This window comes from Malaclemys terrapin, chromosome 3, assembly GCF_027887155.1.
Source record: "Malaclemys terrapin pileata isolate rMalTer1 chromosome 3, rMalTer1.hap1, whole genome shotgun sequence".
Lineage (NCBI taxonomy): Eukaryota > Metazoa > Chordata > Testudines > Emydidae > Malaclemys > Malaclemys terrapin.
In genome coordinates this window covers 190,081,055-190,098,328 of record NC_071507.1, presented here as the reverse complement: position 1 = coordinate 190,098,328, position 17,274 = coordinate 190,081,055, and the positions used below count along the sequence as shown (strand labels likewise).

General features: G+C 43.6%; 1 protein-coding gene across 3 annotated transcripts in view; it reads right to left on the bottom strand.

The window, feature by feature from the left end:
* The window catches only part of KLHL29 (kelch like family member 29), a 553,446-nt gene that overhangs the window by 24,946 nt on the left and 511,226 nt on the right, over positions 1–17,274 (bottom strand). For all 3 annotated transcript variants that reach the window (XM_054024033.1, XM_054024034.1, XM_054024032.1), the window contains 2 exons: positions 13,798–13,978; positions 3,314–3,507 (listed from right to left, as the gene is read on the bottom strand). In XM_054024033.1, the coding sequence (XP_053880008.1) occupies positions 3,314–3,507; positions 13,798–13,978 (375 nt within the window). The remainder of the gene's footprint in view (positions 1–3,313; positions 3,508–13,797; positions 13,979–17,274) is intronic.

Genomic DNA, 17,274 nt, shown 5'->3' with positions numbered 1-17,274 from the left:
AGGGGACATAATAATAGTTTCCAAGTACGTAAAAGGTTGTTACAAGGAGGAGAGAGAAAAATTGTTCTTAACCTCTGAGGACAGGACAAGAATCAGTGGGCTTAAATTGCAGCAAGGGAGGTTTGGGTTGGACATTAGCAGGGCCGGCTCTAGGCACCAGCGTTCCAAGCATGTGGGCACTCTGGCTTTTTTTTATTTATTTTTTGCTTTGATGGCAGCACTCCTCCCCCCGCCCTTTTTTTTCTTGCTTGGGGTGGCAAAAAACCTGGAGCCGGCCCTGGACATTAGGAAAAACTTCCTGTCAGGGTGGATAAGCACTGGAATAAATTGCCTAGGGAGGTTGTGGAATCTCCATCATTGGAGATTTTTAAGAGCAGGTTAGACAAACACCTGTCAGAGATGGTTCAGATAATACTTATTCCTGCCATGAGTGCAGGGGACTGGACTAGATGATCTCTTGAGGTCCCTTTCAGTCCTATGATTCTATACTTGCCCTCCCTGCATTCTTGTCATTGAATACCTTGGAATCACAGACTGGTTTTAAATTAGTATTACTGGTTGTGGAAAAGCCCTTTACAGGGTTGGTCCTGGTTACATTCAAGAGCTGCTTGTATTCTGGGAATCCGAGCACATATAACACTTATTTAAAGAGTCCATTATCTTATCTAAGGTCAAGAGAGCAGCACATTTTTATTATGGGCATGAAATATGATCTCTACTGGAATTAAACCCATTTTCCTTTTATAAAAAGACCACCAAGTCCCATTCTCTCTGTCTTTGTTTTTTTGCATTGGTTTTTAAAGGTTCATCATATTGAATGTGGAATGTCATTCTGTACAGTGTCCCCCGAGCTTTAGTGGGAGGACATTTTATCAATATGGTTACTACTACTACTACTTCACAGTTGCAAAAATAAAGTATATTTTCAATAATCTCAGGGCCTTTTGGTTAAGATCAAGCATAGAATCACTATCACAGATGTCCTCCAGTAGGGGAGCAATTTTTTCAGTCTCTTGTGTTAAATGACTTTATAAATTTGCAAATAATTTGGTAGTATTTATTTCCCAATAAAAATCACAGCATGTTACACTTTCAGAATATTGTTAACTCATTACCTACATTTTCTCAAAAAAAAAAAAAAAGCACAATTACTATTCCCCACCCCCATCGATGGTTTTGATGTATTTTTGTTGGGAAATAATACAATTTATTTGAAAATGTAGGATGTACCCATCTTGGGATATTTTTGGATGATTTTTCCAAGCACGCACGGCCTTGACACCTGCTAGACAATATAACGAGTCCAGGGAATGAATTCTCAGCTCCTGTGGCACTTGTACTATTTCAGTAAGGAAAAAGAATACTTTTTTGCATAATACATTCATTTTTGCAGTATGCTCTGAGCACAGAAAAACCTCATAATGTCACTCAGTCGATTATAGGAACAGCAGCCGTTGTGTCCATGTGATGGAAAAAGCCAGGAAATAGGTTTGTTAGCATTGCTGTAATACATAAATATGACTGTTGGTGGTTGATGCCCTCCTGCTGGGTGCTTCATGCTACATCACATGCATGTCATGTTACGTTAGACTGGACACAAAGCACAGCCAGGGAAAAGGAAAAGAGCAATGCTATATCCGCAGGGTTAAGCTATAAACACAGATTTTATAGGCGAAAACTGACTCCCCAAAACTTGCTTCTTCCACGATGCCTGAAATAGGGATGTAGTAAATAAATAAATACATAAATATAATAATAATAATAATTAATATACAGAAAGGGGGAAAAGTAGTTTATTTTGGACATCCATATGTGCTTGGGCCTCACCTGAATAACCATGTCATTGTAGTGCTGCACCCTACTGTTGCATCCTAGCTAACACTGAGTTTAAAATCTTTAGGCAAGGTACCCTTGGTTTGAAGTTTCAGAAGAGTCCCATGTTCAAAAGCAATTTAGGCCTGGATCCTCAAAGTTGTTCCGGTGCTTGGGAGTTAGGTGCCTAAATACGTTTGAGGATCTGGGCCTCAGGAAACGAAGTCCCATTGAAAGTCAATGCTATTTAAACTCCTATGTGCCTATGTCACTTTTGAGAATGGATCTTAGGGTATGTCTACACTGGAGCTGGAGGTGTAATTTTTCAGCCTTCATAGACATACCTGTGTTAGCTCTGATGGAGCTAGTGTGCAAAAAAGCAGAAGTCTAGCCACAGTGGCATGAGTGGTGGGAGGGGTTAGCTATTCTAATACATACATAGGCTCTCAGATGGGATCATACTCAGGGCAGCTAGTCCATCTCCCCACTTGCACCACTCCATTTTTAGCATGTTAGCTTGATCATTGCTAATGTGTGTATGTCTATTTGAGCTGGAAATTATATCTTCCAGATCCAGTACAGACATACTATTAGGCTTCTAAGTCACTTAGGGCTAGCTCTGTAAAGGGATGCAAGTGCCTAAATGCCATTTTAGGTGCCTAGGTGCAAAATTTAGATCCTCAAAACCTCTACTTGGATGCCACCTAATGCAGTAGGCACCTATGATAAAGTCCCCCAGGGACCCTAATTTCTGCTGGTGGACATGCACAAAGCCACCTAAGTCCTGACACCCAAGCTGCTTGGCACCTAAGTCCCTGCTCTGATGACTATTTATGGATTTAAAAGATTTAGCCGTTAGGTGCTTTTGAAAATGTTAGTCCCCCTGTCTTTCTACATGCTTTACAGTCCCCCTTGTTCTGTAAAGCATGTAGCACTCTCCTGGGCACTGTAAACATAACTAATAAAAACAGTGCTGGATCTTCATAGTCCACCTATCTTGTGGATTTTCTATCCTGCAGGGTGAATTCCATTGAACAACATCTATGAGTTACTGCAAAAAAGACCTTCGCTTCCTTTGGGACAAGAGGGATTTCAGCAACAGTAATAATAATCCATTAAATGAATGGCATTGTTTTAGGCATGAAGTGACATTTGATGGCATAACAACATTTTAGCGCACTGTATAATGTATAGAGTATCCATATCTGTGTTACTTCCCTTTCTGTCCCCACCATGAACCCACCCCTTCTAGTTAAATAACTAGGAGGATTAATGAGTGTCATTTGCCTTGAGTGAAGGATCCAGACCACTGCATCTCCAGGTTAATATATTACATACTGCTGCCAACCCCATCCAACATTGCTCTTACAAACACCTTTTCCTCAGCCTTATATTAAAGACATATTTACATTGAACCCTTTTGGTTTACTTATTTTGTGGTACAGACATTTATATCATGACATTTATTTCTTTTTCAAATTGTGAAATGCTGATCACTTACCGATCATTGGAGACTCTATAAAACTCCATGCATTAGTCTGAGGAACATATGACTGCAGGACTCCAGCGGCACGACCAGCTTCATTCACCCCACCAAACACGTAGATCTTGCCACCACAAACAGTGGCAGCTGCAGAATGCACGGCCTTTGGCAGAGGAGCAATTGTCTCCCACTGATTGGTGATTGTGTCATACCTAAAACAAAAGCAATAGGAATAAGTCCAGATAATACAGCGATGGATGTGTTGTAAATGCATGACAGATTGACAGATAAAACAGACTGAGAGATAGGCAGCTAGGCAAACAGATAAAACAGACCTGAAAACATACCTTCTAACACTAAAGCAATCCAACTGTTTTGGTAGATAATGCCATTAATGCTACTTTCTATCCTTTAAAGAAGATAATGATACAGGCAAAGAGAAAACCAGATCTATTTCTTCATATGCCTCTCAAGCCTAATTATAGCTTGGGCTAAAGAAACTTAGGACACCTTTGTCAAGATGACTTCCACTAATTAATTTCTACTAATTGGAATACAGTAAGATTATTCTTGCAAATCAGTGTGGTGATATCCAACAGCAACCAGAGGCAGGGAATTGTTAATATACTTAAATTGTTTAGCTTGTGAAACTCATCACATCATCAAACATAATGCAACATGATAGCTCTTTTTACTCTAGTTAACTAGCCATTAATGCACATTTTGTGCATGTGTAAATTGGCTTCATTTAATTGCCACTGTATGTATCAAGCTACTACTACACTTCATTGCAGGATATTGCAAATGTTAATGGGGAGTTTGCTACTGGAATAAGATTTCCTCATTGCATCCATTTTTAACATGTAGCGCAACAGAAAAGAATATTCATTAGAGCACTAAATTAGTTTTAAGGTCATCAGTATCTGATTTAATTAAGCCATTGACCATAAGGATGTGCAGTTAATAAACAATGGATTAAGATTCATTTTAGACAATGTCACAAGATCAAACATCTATTTTTTTTAAATAATGTGGCAGTGATCCAAAGAGCTCCAGTAAAATGAGCCTTGGAGACAGTGGAAAACAACATGGTTCAATATTTCCATGTAATGGTACATTCAGTCAAATAGCAGTTGCCTAAATGGTAGTAACTCGGAGCAGTGGATGACAAACACACAAGCCTTCACCACCCATTTAGAGCTTTGGCGCCTGATAACAGGATGGATACTTACTCTAGATTCCTGGTCTTCAGAATCTCTTTCTGAAACGGACATATTTATTCCTAGTGATATTCTCCCTTTGTGACACATCTCTCAGTCTGCCAGGGTATATCTACATAACATCGGGGAGTGAGCCTCCCAGTCCGACCCTGCAGACTAAGTAGTTTGAGCTTCTTAAGTCTCTCTCTGGCATGTTTTCCAAACACTAGATCATTCTGGTTTAACTTCAGTCAGCTCCTAAAGTGTCCACACAGGGATTTGCACCGGATTAACTACATTGGTTTAAAAGTAGAATAAAGCTAAATCAATGCAACTTTCTTGTGTAGTGAAGAATCACAGCCAGTTCATGCCTTGGCTTTCTGCTCCTTTCTATTTACATTCTTCCTTTCATTCTTGTTATCTCCATCTTTAACTTACCTGCCACTTTTACAATAGTGGTGAGTATCTTCTGACACTATGTTCAATGGCTTACAGCCAAGAGAATTAACCTAAAAAATATCCACCTTGAACTCTTTCCTTGACTCAGACCTCTCATTTGACTCTGCTGTTTACAGTACTGGATCCCATCCACCCGAAGGTTTCCCTCTGCAAAAGTGCTCACAGTACTTCTGGCTCTCTACTATGCCAATGCTAGCTCCTGCTTCCCTGTTTCCAAGCCTGTCCACACCGTTCTCTGGTGGCGGGCCTACCAAAACACTGTGGGTCTATTGGCCTCCTCCCAGTTTATGGACTAGACCTGCAAAATAAAAATAACCCTCCTTGTTTTGAAAATTCTGCATTCCTCAGCTTTCCCTCGTAGGACTGATCTTTCTCTCACCTCACTCATCTCATTTAGCATGTGCTTTCTTTCTCTTCCTTTTCCCAAAATCTCAGCATTAATGGCAAGACAGGCTTTTACTCTGCAACTTCTGTCCTTTGGAGCAGCTCTCTGCCTTATGGACTCTCCAACTCTTTTCATACCTCATCTGAAAACACGTTTCCCCCCCTTTTCATCGGCCTCTTAATTTCTCTCCTTCTAAGGTTAAACAGCCTTATGACTGAATGCTTTAATTTATTCACATTATAAAGTCTTTATGCTATCATTATCAGTAGTTTATAGATCACCAACCCTTCACTATCTTGTACATTATTTAACTTTGGAATACAATTTTCAGGAAGGATGCAATACAAAATAAAGCTTCATTGTGTAGTATCGATCTGCACTCCAAATGGCTCACATGATGTTTAAAATCAAATTAATGGTTTTGCCTTTTTCATTTCCTTCTGACTGTTCTGGATCTTAATGAACTATTCTTAGACAAGGTTCTAGATGTAATTTTGTTAAGACATCAATATAACAGTAGGTTCTGAAACTGTGAGTAGAGACAATTACAAATTATTTTTATATTTAATTTTTTAAACTGTATTCCATGTGCACATATAAATCAAAGTAGTCAGCCAATTTTAGATAAATCTAGAGGCCCTGTATCAGAACAACATACTTCATCGTTCAACACCCTTCAGACAGATAATTACTATGAAGTATCAAAATCCATAAACATTTAGTCATATATATAGTCAGCATATGCTGCCTTTTCAGCTCTCACATATTAAGAAGCCCCATCCATTATCTAGAAACCCAGTTCATAGATCCTCTTCTTCCCTCCATCCGTTATTTGTACACAAGCACAGAATACTCCTGGGGGGATTCTGCGGGACTGCGCACCGGCAGAAAACGCCCCTCTCCCCTCTCCCCCCTGTAGAATTCCTGTACTTCCTTGCAGAAAATGTCAGGGAAGCCACGTATGTTTGTGTGGGGGGACTGCCATCGATGCAGTTTTTTGGGGGGACTGCCCCTCCCAAACAGAGGTGAGGCATGGGGGGGGGCAAATGGTTATGTGCCACTGCCCCCCTCCCTCATTTCTGCAAGCGCAGAGCTGCCCAGCTGAAGGAAGGAGGCTGCATCTCGGCTCCGCTGACTCTGCAGCTAAATGCTGCCACCAGTGTCAGCTGTGCTCTCCTTTTGTGTGCTGGGATCCTTCCTGTTTTCTGTGCAACAGTGAGTGCTGGCAGTGTGGCTGGGTAAGGAGAGGGTGGGGGAAATGAGAGAAGGAGGGTGAGGGGGTGGGGGGAAGAGGCAGTGGGGAAGGAAGGGGGGTGGAACAGGGCAGGGGAATGTTGGAGTGAGGGGAGGGGGTGGTGAAGAACAGAGGATAGGGAAATTGTGGGGGGAAGCGGGAGTCCGGCATGCGGTGTCCCCTCAGCAGAAGCTGGGGCTCCCTCGTTAAGCAGGCCCATTGAACCCTCACCCTAAGAAGCCCTATCCCCCTACATCTAGACCCCTTTTGATGAGCCCCCCACCCCAGTGAGCCCCCCAAACCCAGACACTCACACCAAGCCCCTTCTCCCCACACCCAGACCCCCCCCGCTGATCCCCAACCACTTTCACCTGGATCCCCTGCAGTGTCCCATTGCCCCTGCACCCAAAACCCCCCAACAAGCCCCTGTGTATCCAGATCTCCCATTGAGCCCCCTGCACCCAGATTGCCCAACACAGAAACCTCTCACCCCACACCTGGACCCCCCCCAAACTAAGCCCCTCCACACTTGGATCCTGGTGGGCTGGCCCTGCCTACCCACACCTGCTGTACCTAGAGCACAGGGGCAGGGCCCTGGGGTGCTTCTGGGGCAGGCCCGGCCCTTGTGCTGTGTCAGGGTCAGGTGCAGCCTCACTGCCGAGTCCCTGTACTGAGGGAGGTGGGGGCTTCAGGGTAATCTTCCACCTCAATGCAGCCAATGGTCTGTGCTCCCCACTGCTGTGCTGGAGCCCCATTTATTTACTGACCAATAAAATTTGCAGAATTTTAAAATACTGTGCGCATAATCTTTAATATTTTGGCGCAGAGTTCCCTCAGGAGTAACAGAAGCAGACAGGTTGATGTGAAAATCTCTCACCTTAAACATCTAGGGACTTATTTCCTGTTACTCACAAAATTGCCAGAGGGGCTCGATTGAGAACTGTAGTGTCATTGCTATTTCCTTAAAAACCTTCTTCCAAAACCATAGCCCAACAATCCAATCCCACAGAAGATGAGTCTATGTGCTTAAAACATCCATTTCACAGAGTGAGTTTATGATTCAGCTCAGCTGGCACGTACACATTATTTCAATAAATTAATAAATAATAATAATGCATTACACATATCTGTCTATTTATATATCTATTTAGGTTTTAAGAAAGTTGCCCATCTTAGTGGCACCTGCTTGGCTCTTTAAAGACATATTAGAAAACAAAGAATGAAATTTTGGCCCCAGCTCATAACAGTATCATAATGTATACTCGCAAAGGAGCTGACTAAAAATTGCACAGACAGTCTTAATTCTGGAACTTCCTAATTTCTGAGTGCTTGACTTTGCAACTTCAACATTCTTGTAATGCAGTGTTTTGTATGTAATACTATCTAGTCTGGATAATAAATGATCTAAAGGCATAGATGGTCTCCTGAGGCTGTATTTCTGTGCCCCATCCAAAGCAAACCGGCACATTCAAAGAGCAATGTCCAATCCACACTATAGTGGAAAATGTAATCTCTCTATTAGTGCAGGTCATAACCACACACCCCCACACGCAAGGAAGGAACTGGGAAGTTCTGAGTTGGGTTTTAATTGTGCATGTGACATCAGAAAATTGAGCAATTAAATTAACATTATTCTGAACATTAATGATTCTCCTGAAAGAGATGACCCAGATTCAAAATGCCTCATTGCTCATAGACTTGGAACAATTATTTCATCTACCTTCAATTTCCTGAGTACCTTCTAAAATTAGGATGTTGGGGCAATTGGGAGATGTTTCTGTTTGAATAATGTCAGTCTGTGGGTTGCAGTTTTAAGGTGAACTTTTTCTCTCCTCACTTTTCCACTGTTAAAAGCCCAGAATGTCAATTCCAAAACCGAATGCACAACACACGTGCACACAAATGATTTAAGCAATGAAACTGACACACTCTTTAATCCCTCTACTTCTCTTTAATGTTTAAAAACTGCTGATCTCCCAGCATAACCCAAAAGGGGGACACAATCTAGGCATGCACTCTGTTCTACCGTTGCTTCTCATAAGTCACTTTTATCGATAATAGCAGATTAATTATAATTGCGAGTTTAACAAATCCCCATCACAAGGGCTTACCTACCCCTGCAGAGGCAGAATGCATTGAAATGATATGGAGAAAGCCTACTATTCTACTAGATAAGCATGCATAACAGGCCTACACTAGCCTTGCTTTTTTAAACTGTAAATATTCTAGCATGCTCAGTTTAAGGCTTGTTGGGGCCTGAGCCACAAAATCTTTCATCAAAACGTGTGTGTCTCTGTGAGATCACAATGTGCAGGCACCACGTGGTCTCAGTTAGTTAAGTTCATTCTTGCAGTGCTGCCAACCCCAAGAGTTCCAAATCATGAGACTTGCCTTAAAATCATGAGATTAAAAAACATATTAGGGGTTCTCTTATTAGCCTTCTGGCTTCTGAGCCATTAGGGTGTATGTTTTCAAGCTTTTCTCCACAACCACAAGGGTTAAAAATTCAATGGAGCTATGACGTGTGCGCCTCACCTTTAAAATGTAAGCTCAGATTCTAATGCAATCGTATGACTCTGGGAGCTGGGGATTTAAGAAAAATACCAAATATGATGAGACGTGTGATAACAATTCCAAGAGTCATAAGATTTATTTTGGGGCTGGAGGCTGATCTTGAGGGACGGGGGTCTGGAGAATCATAGAATTGTAGAACTGGAAGGGACCTCGAGAGGTCATCTAGTCCAGTCCCCTGCACTTGTGGCAGGACTAACTATTAGTACTACTATTAGTATTAGTATTAGGAAGGGGAAGGACCGGCTTTGCCTAATTCTCAGCCTACACAGTCACTGGTTTTGGAAATACAAACTGTTCTTTTTTTTGTTGATGGTCTGTTTAAGAGAGAACATGAGAATCAGAGCAGAGAAAGAAACAGACTAGGCAAAAGGACATACCCTAATCAAAACTAAATACAGTCTACTAGTGCACACAGGACACCTGCTTGCATCAGTGTCATTCCTCTTTATCTAAAAGAGGATTTAAAAAACAAACAAACCCTCTACACTTCCCTTGTAAAAAAAAGCATGGCTTTAAATTACAGGAGAAGAGGTTTGGGAATTTGAAGAAATTTTGCAAACCCATGAAACAGTTCTAGTCCCCCTGGGCTCACTCATCATCAGCTTGGAGTGTACAGCATGCACAATGCTAGCAATTTACTCTTCACTATTTATGCTGCTTGTTTACGTCCTGTGTTCTCTCATTCACTGAGACAATCAACAAAGTCAGTTTCATTTTTGTTCATTTCACCTCTGCAATGATGGGATTGCAAACACTGCATGGAAAGGTTTACTCTGAAGGTATGTCTACACTACGAAATTAGGTCGAATTTATAGAAGCCGGTTTTATAGATATTGGTTTTATACAGTCGATTGTGTGTGTGTCCACATAAAATGCTCTAAGTGCATGAAGCCGGCGGATCGCGTCCACAGTACCGAGGCTAGCGTCGACTTCCGGAGCATTGCACTGTGGGTAGCTATCCCACAGTTCCCGCAGTCTCCGCCGCCCATTGGAATTCTGGGTTGAGATCCCAATGGCTGATGATGCAAAACAGTGTCGTGGGGGGTTCTGGGTACATGCCGCCAGGCCCCTCCCCCTCCGTCAGAGCAATGGCAGACAATCGATTCGCGCGCCTTTTTACCTGGGTTACCTGTGCAGACAACATACCACGGCAAGCATGGAGCCCGCTCAGCTCAGCTCACCGTCACCATATGTCATCTTGGTGCCGGCAGACGTGGTACTGCATTGCTACACAGCAGCAGCTAATTGCCTTTTGGCAGTAGACGGCGCAGTATGACTGGTAGCCTTCATCGGCTATCTGGGTGCTGGCAGACGTGGGGCTGCATTGCTACACAGCAGCAGCCCCTTGCCTTTTGGCCGTAGATGGTGTATTACGATTGGTATCCATCGTCGTCATATTCCAGTTCAATCATAGGCACCTGGGCAGACATGCTTTGTCTCCTGGAGACTCAGTCCTGCCGGCAGTCCTACTGAATCGTCTTGACGATGATGGCTAGCAATCGTAATACAGTATCTTCTGCCAAGCACCCAGAAGATGCCGAGGGCTATCAGTCATGCTGCACTGTCTGCTGCCAGCTTAAGATGTAAAAAATAAATGGACCAGATTTGTTCTGTATTCATTTGCTTCCCCCTCCCTCCATGAAATCAATGGCCTGCTAAGCCCAGGGTTTTGAGTTCAATCTTTGGGGGGGCCATTCTGTGTGACAGTTGTTTGTGTTTCTCCCTGATGCACAGCCACCTTTGTTGATTTTAATTCCCTGTACCTGTACGCCATGTCGTCAGTCGCCCCTCCCTCCCTCTGTCAGTTTCGCGCCTTTTTTCAGACCAGACGCCATAGCACTGGGATCATGGAGCCCACTCAGATCACCGCGGCAATTATGAGCACTATGAACACCACACGCATTGTCCTGGAGTATATGCAGAGCCAGGACATGCCAAAGCAAAACCAGGACCAGCCGATGAGGCGACTGCAGCGCGGCGACGAGAGTGATGAGGAAATTGACATGGACACAGCCCTCACACAAGGTCTGGCCCCCAGCAATGTGCAAATCATGGTGTTAATGGGGCAGGTTCATGCCATGGAACGCCGATTCTGGGCCCGGGAAACAAGCACAGACAGGTGGGACCGCATCGTGTTGCAGGTCTGGGACGATTTCCAGTGGCTGCGAAACTTTCGCATGCGTAAGGGCACTTTCATGGAATTTTGTGACTTGCTTTCCCCTGCCCTGAAGCGGCAGAATACCCGGATGAGATGTGAGTGGCGATAGCCCTATGGAAGCTTGCAACGCCAGACAGCTACCAGTCAGTCGGGAATCAATTTGGAGTGGGCAAATCTACTGTGGGGGCTGCTGTGATCCAAGTTGCCAGGGCAATCAAAGACCTGCTGGTATCAAGGGTAGTGACTCTGGTAAACGTACAGGCCATAGTGGAAGGCTTTGCTGCAATGGGATTCCCAAACTGTGGTGGGGCGATAGACGGAACCCATATCCCTATCTTGACACCGGAGCACCAAGCCACCAAGTACATAAACCGCAAGGGGTACTTTTCAATGCTGCTGCAAGCCCTGGTGGATCACAAGGGACGTTTCACCAACATCAACGTGGGATGGCCGGGAAAGGTACATGATGCGCGCGTCTTCAGGCACTCTTGTCTGTTTCGAAAGCTGGAGGAAGATTCTTTCCTCGCTGGCCAAACAGGAAATGAAATTCAAAAGTTCGCAGGGCTTTTCCTGTCTACTTGGTCAGTGCATCTGAGTTGAGAGTGCTGTCCAGAGCAGTCACAATGAAGCACTGTGGGATAGCTCCTGGAGGTCAATAACATCGAATTCCGACCACACTACCCCAAATCCAACCCGCAAAGGCCGATTTTAGCGCTAATCCCCTCGTCGGAGGTGGAGTAAAGAAACCGGTTTAAAGGGCCCTTTAAGTCGAAAGAAAGGGCTTCGTGGTGTGGACATGTCCAGGCTTAATTCGATTTAACCCTGCTAAAGTTGACCTAAACTCGTAGTGTAGACCAGGGCTCAGACATGCGAAGTGTCACACACCTTGTACGACATTTGGTAGCCCTGTTACATGTGTGCCACATCTCAGGTACAATGTTACAATGTGAAGACAGAGACCAAGCTCCACACCACTCATATCCTCTTTTGCCCAGGGGAAGGCGCACTGGTCTAAGAGCCAGGAGATCATGGCAAATACGTCTGATTCTCCCATTTTACTGAGAGGTTGTACACAGTTATGTCCGGCAGAACTGAGAACAGAACCAAGGTCTTTACAATAGTAGTACCAAGTCCCCAGTGCCTTTCAGATTGAATGTCTACTTAGCTATGCTATCTGTCACTAATACTTGTTCTGTTGTAGAGTCAGAGATTGCGATACATTTCACAAATAGCTGTATTACCCACTACAAAGTCTGTGTGTCTCTAGAAGTTGGTCACCATAGAGGCCAATATCATTTTTCTGCTCCTACTTAATCATTAGCTCATGCTCAAAAAATCTGTAATGTGGAGCTGAAGAAACTCGGTTTGAACCTTGCTCATGATCCATGCTGAGACAAACAGTAGGTGATCATGCAATTACAGCATGATCCTACAGCACAAAGAGGCAGGTTTAAGGTTGCAGAGACATTTCTTATTACATGACGGGAGGGGCTGCTGATAGCCCCACCTATTATTAAGGTTGCCTGACACTTCCCATACTAAGACCTTTTTTCATTAACCATTTGGGCTGAATTTTTCTATGCTGGGTGTCTGCCTCATGCTGATTTTTTGTGTGTGGAAAATTCTAGACAAAATGGTTCAGTCTTTACTAAGAATGCAGCAAGAGAGAAATACTTTGTTTTGCCCATGTTAAAACATTGTGGAAGGCTTTTTTTGGACCTGCTAGTATATTGAAAAATCAGTTATTTGCATAGCTCTAATCATAATGCATATACACAAGGAGGACAAATGAAAATTGCACAGGCAACCTTAATTCTAGGATTTCCTAATGTTTGCATGCTTGACTTTGCAACCTTAATATTTTCTTTTAATATAGTTTTTATATGCAATATTTATATATTATTATATATACACACCTCTACCCCGATATAACACGACCCAATATAACACGAATTCAGATATAAAGTGGTAAAGCAGCTCTCCGGGAGTGGGGCGGGAAGCAGGGCTGCGCGCTCCGGTGGATCAAAGCAAGTTCGTTATAATGCGGTTTCACCTATAACGCGGTAAGATTTTTTTTGGCTCCCCAGGACAGCGTTATATCAGGGTAGAGGTGTAATTACATAAAGAAAACTATGTTAAAAGAGCATTAAGTTTACAAAGTCAAGCATTCAAAAGTTAAATGAAACATCTGGTTCCCACCATGCTCTTTTCAGCACACCTCAATATGGATTAAAAGGTGATCCCATGTAATGGATGCCTATATAAGATGAATTTGGTATGTCTCAGCTCCAGTTCCCACACCACAAGCTACTGTGTATTTGTTTTAATACAATTTTTTTTCACTGGAACTTTTAAAAAAAGAGTAAATATTTCTATTTTGCTTATCTTCTGTAAAAGCTTGTTTTGACCAAATCAAAATTTTGGAGCTAATTTGCGTCAACAGTGTGCTTTTACATCACATGTCAAATAATTTCTTTAGGAGGAGACCCTTACCTTTCCACATGATCAACATTGCCTGCCACACCAACACCTCCAATGGTATAAATTTTCCCATCGTACACCAGGCTGTTGTGCCGACACCTTGGGACTGTCATTCGGGATACGAGATTCCAGTTATCAAGTAAGGACATGTAACACCAGACATCAGACAGCGTGACACCAGACTCCATGCCACCTGCCAACAAGGCATGGGTGAGAAAAGGAGAGAATTAAGTGAGAACTTGGATGCAAGTAGTTCACTGTATGTTGCAATCAAAGCCAGTTACTAAGTAAAAGCTCTTCAAATGACATTTGAGTAATTAAAATAAATCACCCTCAATAGGGAGCATCTGTTCCTATGAAGCAGATCTGTGTCATTGCGTCTTTGCGTCTCAAAGGTTTGTTTTTTTTAAGATGAGATGAGGATATCAAGATGTCAGAGGGACATGTGCATTAAGGAATATACACATCCAACAATAAATAACTTCCAATCTATTAAATTACCACACACTTGTAAGAAGGTGTCATGTGGCAGAGACTGACTGGCTTGCTAGACACTGTCCACTCTGAAATCCAGAATGCATAATTCAGTTAAGTGGCAAAGAATGGAAACAACATGTTTTGTACACATATAAAGTAGTATTAAGGGATTTTAAGGTTTAACTCCTAATTTTCAGGCATCACTTCCATGTTTAGTTTGGTTTTCTGTTACAGTGCAGAGCCAGTGTTATAGGCACTGCCAAAGAATTCAAAATGATCAAGCAGTATACTAATACTGGATATTTCTGTAGCTCTTTCTAACTGAAGGTCCCAAAGCGTTTCACTTTCCAACACCTCATAAGGTAGGTACGTATTATTATTCTTGTTTTACAGAATAGGAAACTGAGGTACAGAAAGGCGAAGTGATTTATCTAAGACCACACCAGGAGTCAGTGATTGAGCCAGGAACAGAACACAGAGTCTCAGTTCTATGCCTTAATGACAAAACCATGCTTCTTCCTCAGTAATGCTTTACCAAAGGATATTTCATTAAACCTCCTGTGTTATCCACTGTGGAACACAGCAGTTTCAGGTGTTTTACTTTATTTTACTTTTACATTTGCTTTGTGTTTCACATCTGAGCAAAGCAAAAAACCCAGTGATACTCAGCAAGTTTTGCACTGAAACTGTGTGAGGCTCCTGACTTTTACATGGTTTCCACCCAGTACCATAAACGGGCCCAGATTCACCAGGTTCACAAGAAAGGGATCTAATAAACTTTGGGGGGTTGGGTTTCATTATTAATCTTTTGCACAACTCTGGTTATTACACAGTCTGCAATGTGGATTCCTAATACGATTCTTAATAGAAACTAGGTTAACAAATTTCAGAGTAGCAGCCGTGTTAGTCTGTATCCGCAAAAAGAACAGGAGTAGTTGTGGCACCTTAGAGACTAACAAATTTATTAGAGCATAAGCTTTCGTGGACTACAGCCCACTTCTTCGGATGCATCCGAAGAAGTGGGCTGTAGTCCACGAAAGCTTATGCTCTAATAAATTTGTTAGTCTCTAAGGTGCCACAACTACTCCTGTTCTTTTTAGGTTAACAAAATGGCCAGCATTGCACAAAGACCTCCACTGGGGAACTTAACACCGGTAGGAAAACAAAGAGATTTGGCTAAATTGGTAGCAATAATTTTTATTCAGCTCCTGGGGCTTCTAACATCTCTCTAGTCAGCATAAGGAGAAGTGATGAGGGAATTCAAAACCATGCAAACCACTCCTTGCCTGAGATTCTTTCTATTCTCAGACATACTCAAACTTACACCCAGGGACCACTAGGGGGATCCTTACAATTACCTACTGGAGATTGCTTTTTTCCCCAACCCAAGGAAATGTACCATATGATTGAATATAAACAGACACCTTTATACTTCAAGCACAAACTGTAGTCGGCAACTCTTTTAGATAAACCCTTTTCAGGAGCGTGGCTTCAGGAGCATTGAACCTAACAAGATTATAGGGCTACAGTAGGGTTACCATACGTCCTCTTTTTCCCGGACATGTCCGGCTTTTCAGCAATCAAACCCCCGTCCGGGGGGAATTGCTGAAAAGCCACACATGTCCGGGAAAATGGCCGGCACTTCCTCTCCCCCTGTGGCTCTGCTCCACTCCTCCTCTCTCAGATTTACAGAGCCAAGCTGCCCGAGCAAGCGCTACTGGCTTCAGGCAGCCTCCGGACCCCGAGCCCCCAGCCAGGCACTTCTCCTACCCGGCTCCAGCTGAGCTGCTCCCACGGTGCAAGGTCCCGAGGCAGGGGGGGTGCTGCCTGAAGCCGGTAACGCTGGCTCCTGCAGCTCTGCTCTGTAAGTCTGAGGGGGCGGAGCCGAGCTCGGCTGGAGCTGGGGAAGGGACGTGTCCAGCCAGCTCTGGGTCCTGAGGTAGGGGAGGGCTGCCAGAAGCCAGCAGCTCGGCTCTTACAGTCTGAGCTGGGAGGAGCAGCTCAGCTGGAGCCCAGGTAGGAGAAGTGCCTGAAGCCGGTAGCACTAGGGCAGCTCGGCTCTTAAACAGAGCCGAAGAGTCAGGGAGCAGCAGCAGTCGCCAGAGCCTGCTCTAAGGTAAGCCAGGGATGCCAGCAAAGCTGGGAGTACCATGCGCCGCTGATTGCACAGGTGGGGGGCAGCGCTGGGGGAGCTGCTCCGGGGAGTCGCCAAAAAGCACTGACTGGTGGGGGAGGAAGGGAGGGCAGTGTGAAAAAGGCAGGAGTGTGCAGAGGGATCAGAGCTCTGGCTGCGATGGGCATCGGGCTGCCTTGCCTGCAAGTGGATCAGAGCTCCTGGGGCTGGGGTGTGCTGTATGGCACTCAGCTCCCCATTTGTGATGAGACACAGCAGTGTGGTGGATCACTGCGAATTGATGAAGAGTGTGACAAATTCTGTGCTGAAGTGAATAACATGTACAGCAGATGCTTAGAATATTTGGAGATGTGGCTTAGACCCCTTGAAGACTTCTCTTGTTTCAGGTGGATTACCCTGAGTGAGACACCGAATTGGAGTGATGTGGAACCTTGTATCAAGTACCTGACCGATAAGGGGATGCAAATTGATGACGTGAAGTGTTTTGATCAGTTCAGCAACCTGAAGAAGTTTACAGAAAGTTGCAACAGTGATGAAGAGTTCAGTAATTTGCTAGCACACCAGAAGTGGACCAAATATTTTGAGAAATCCAAAAACATTGAGTGTCATTCAGAACTGTTAAAGATTGCACAGTTTTTCTTTGCTATTCCTTCTCACAATGCAAATGTAGAGCGAATTTTTTCACTGATGCAAAGCCAGTGGACAAAGGAAGGGACCAACTTGAATGTTGAGTCGTTGAAAGGAATTCTACTTGTACAGTACAACTTCAGACAAACTTCTTGTAAAGACTTTCATGCCTTCTTAAAGAGCAATCAACCACTGCTGAGAAAAATGCGATCTGCAGAGAAGTATGCGTGGGCACATGAGGAGAAAGAAAA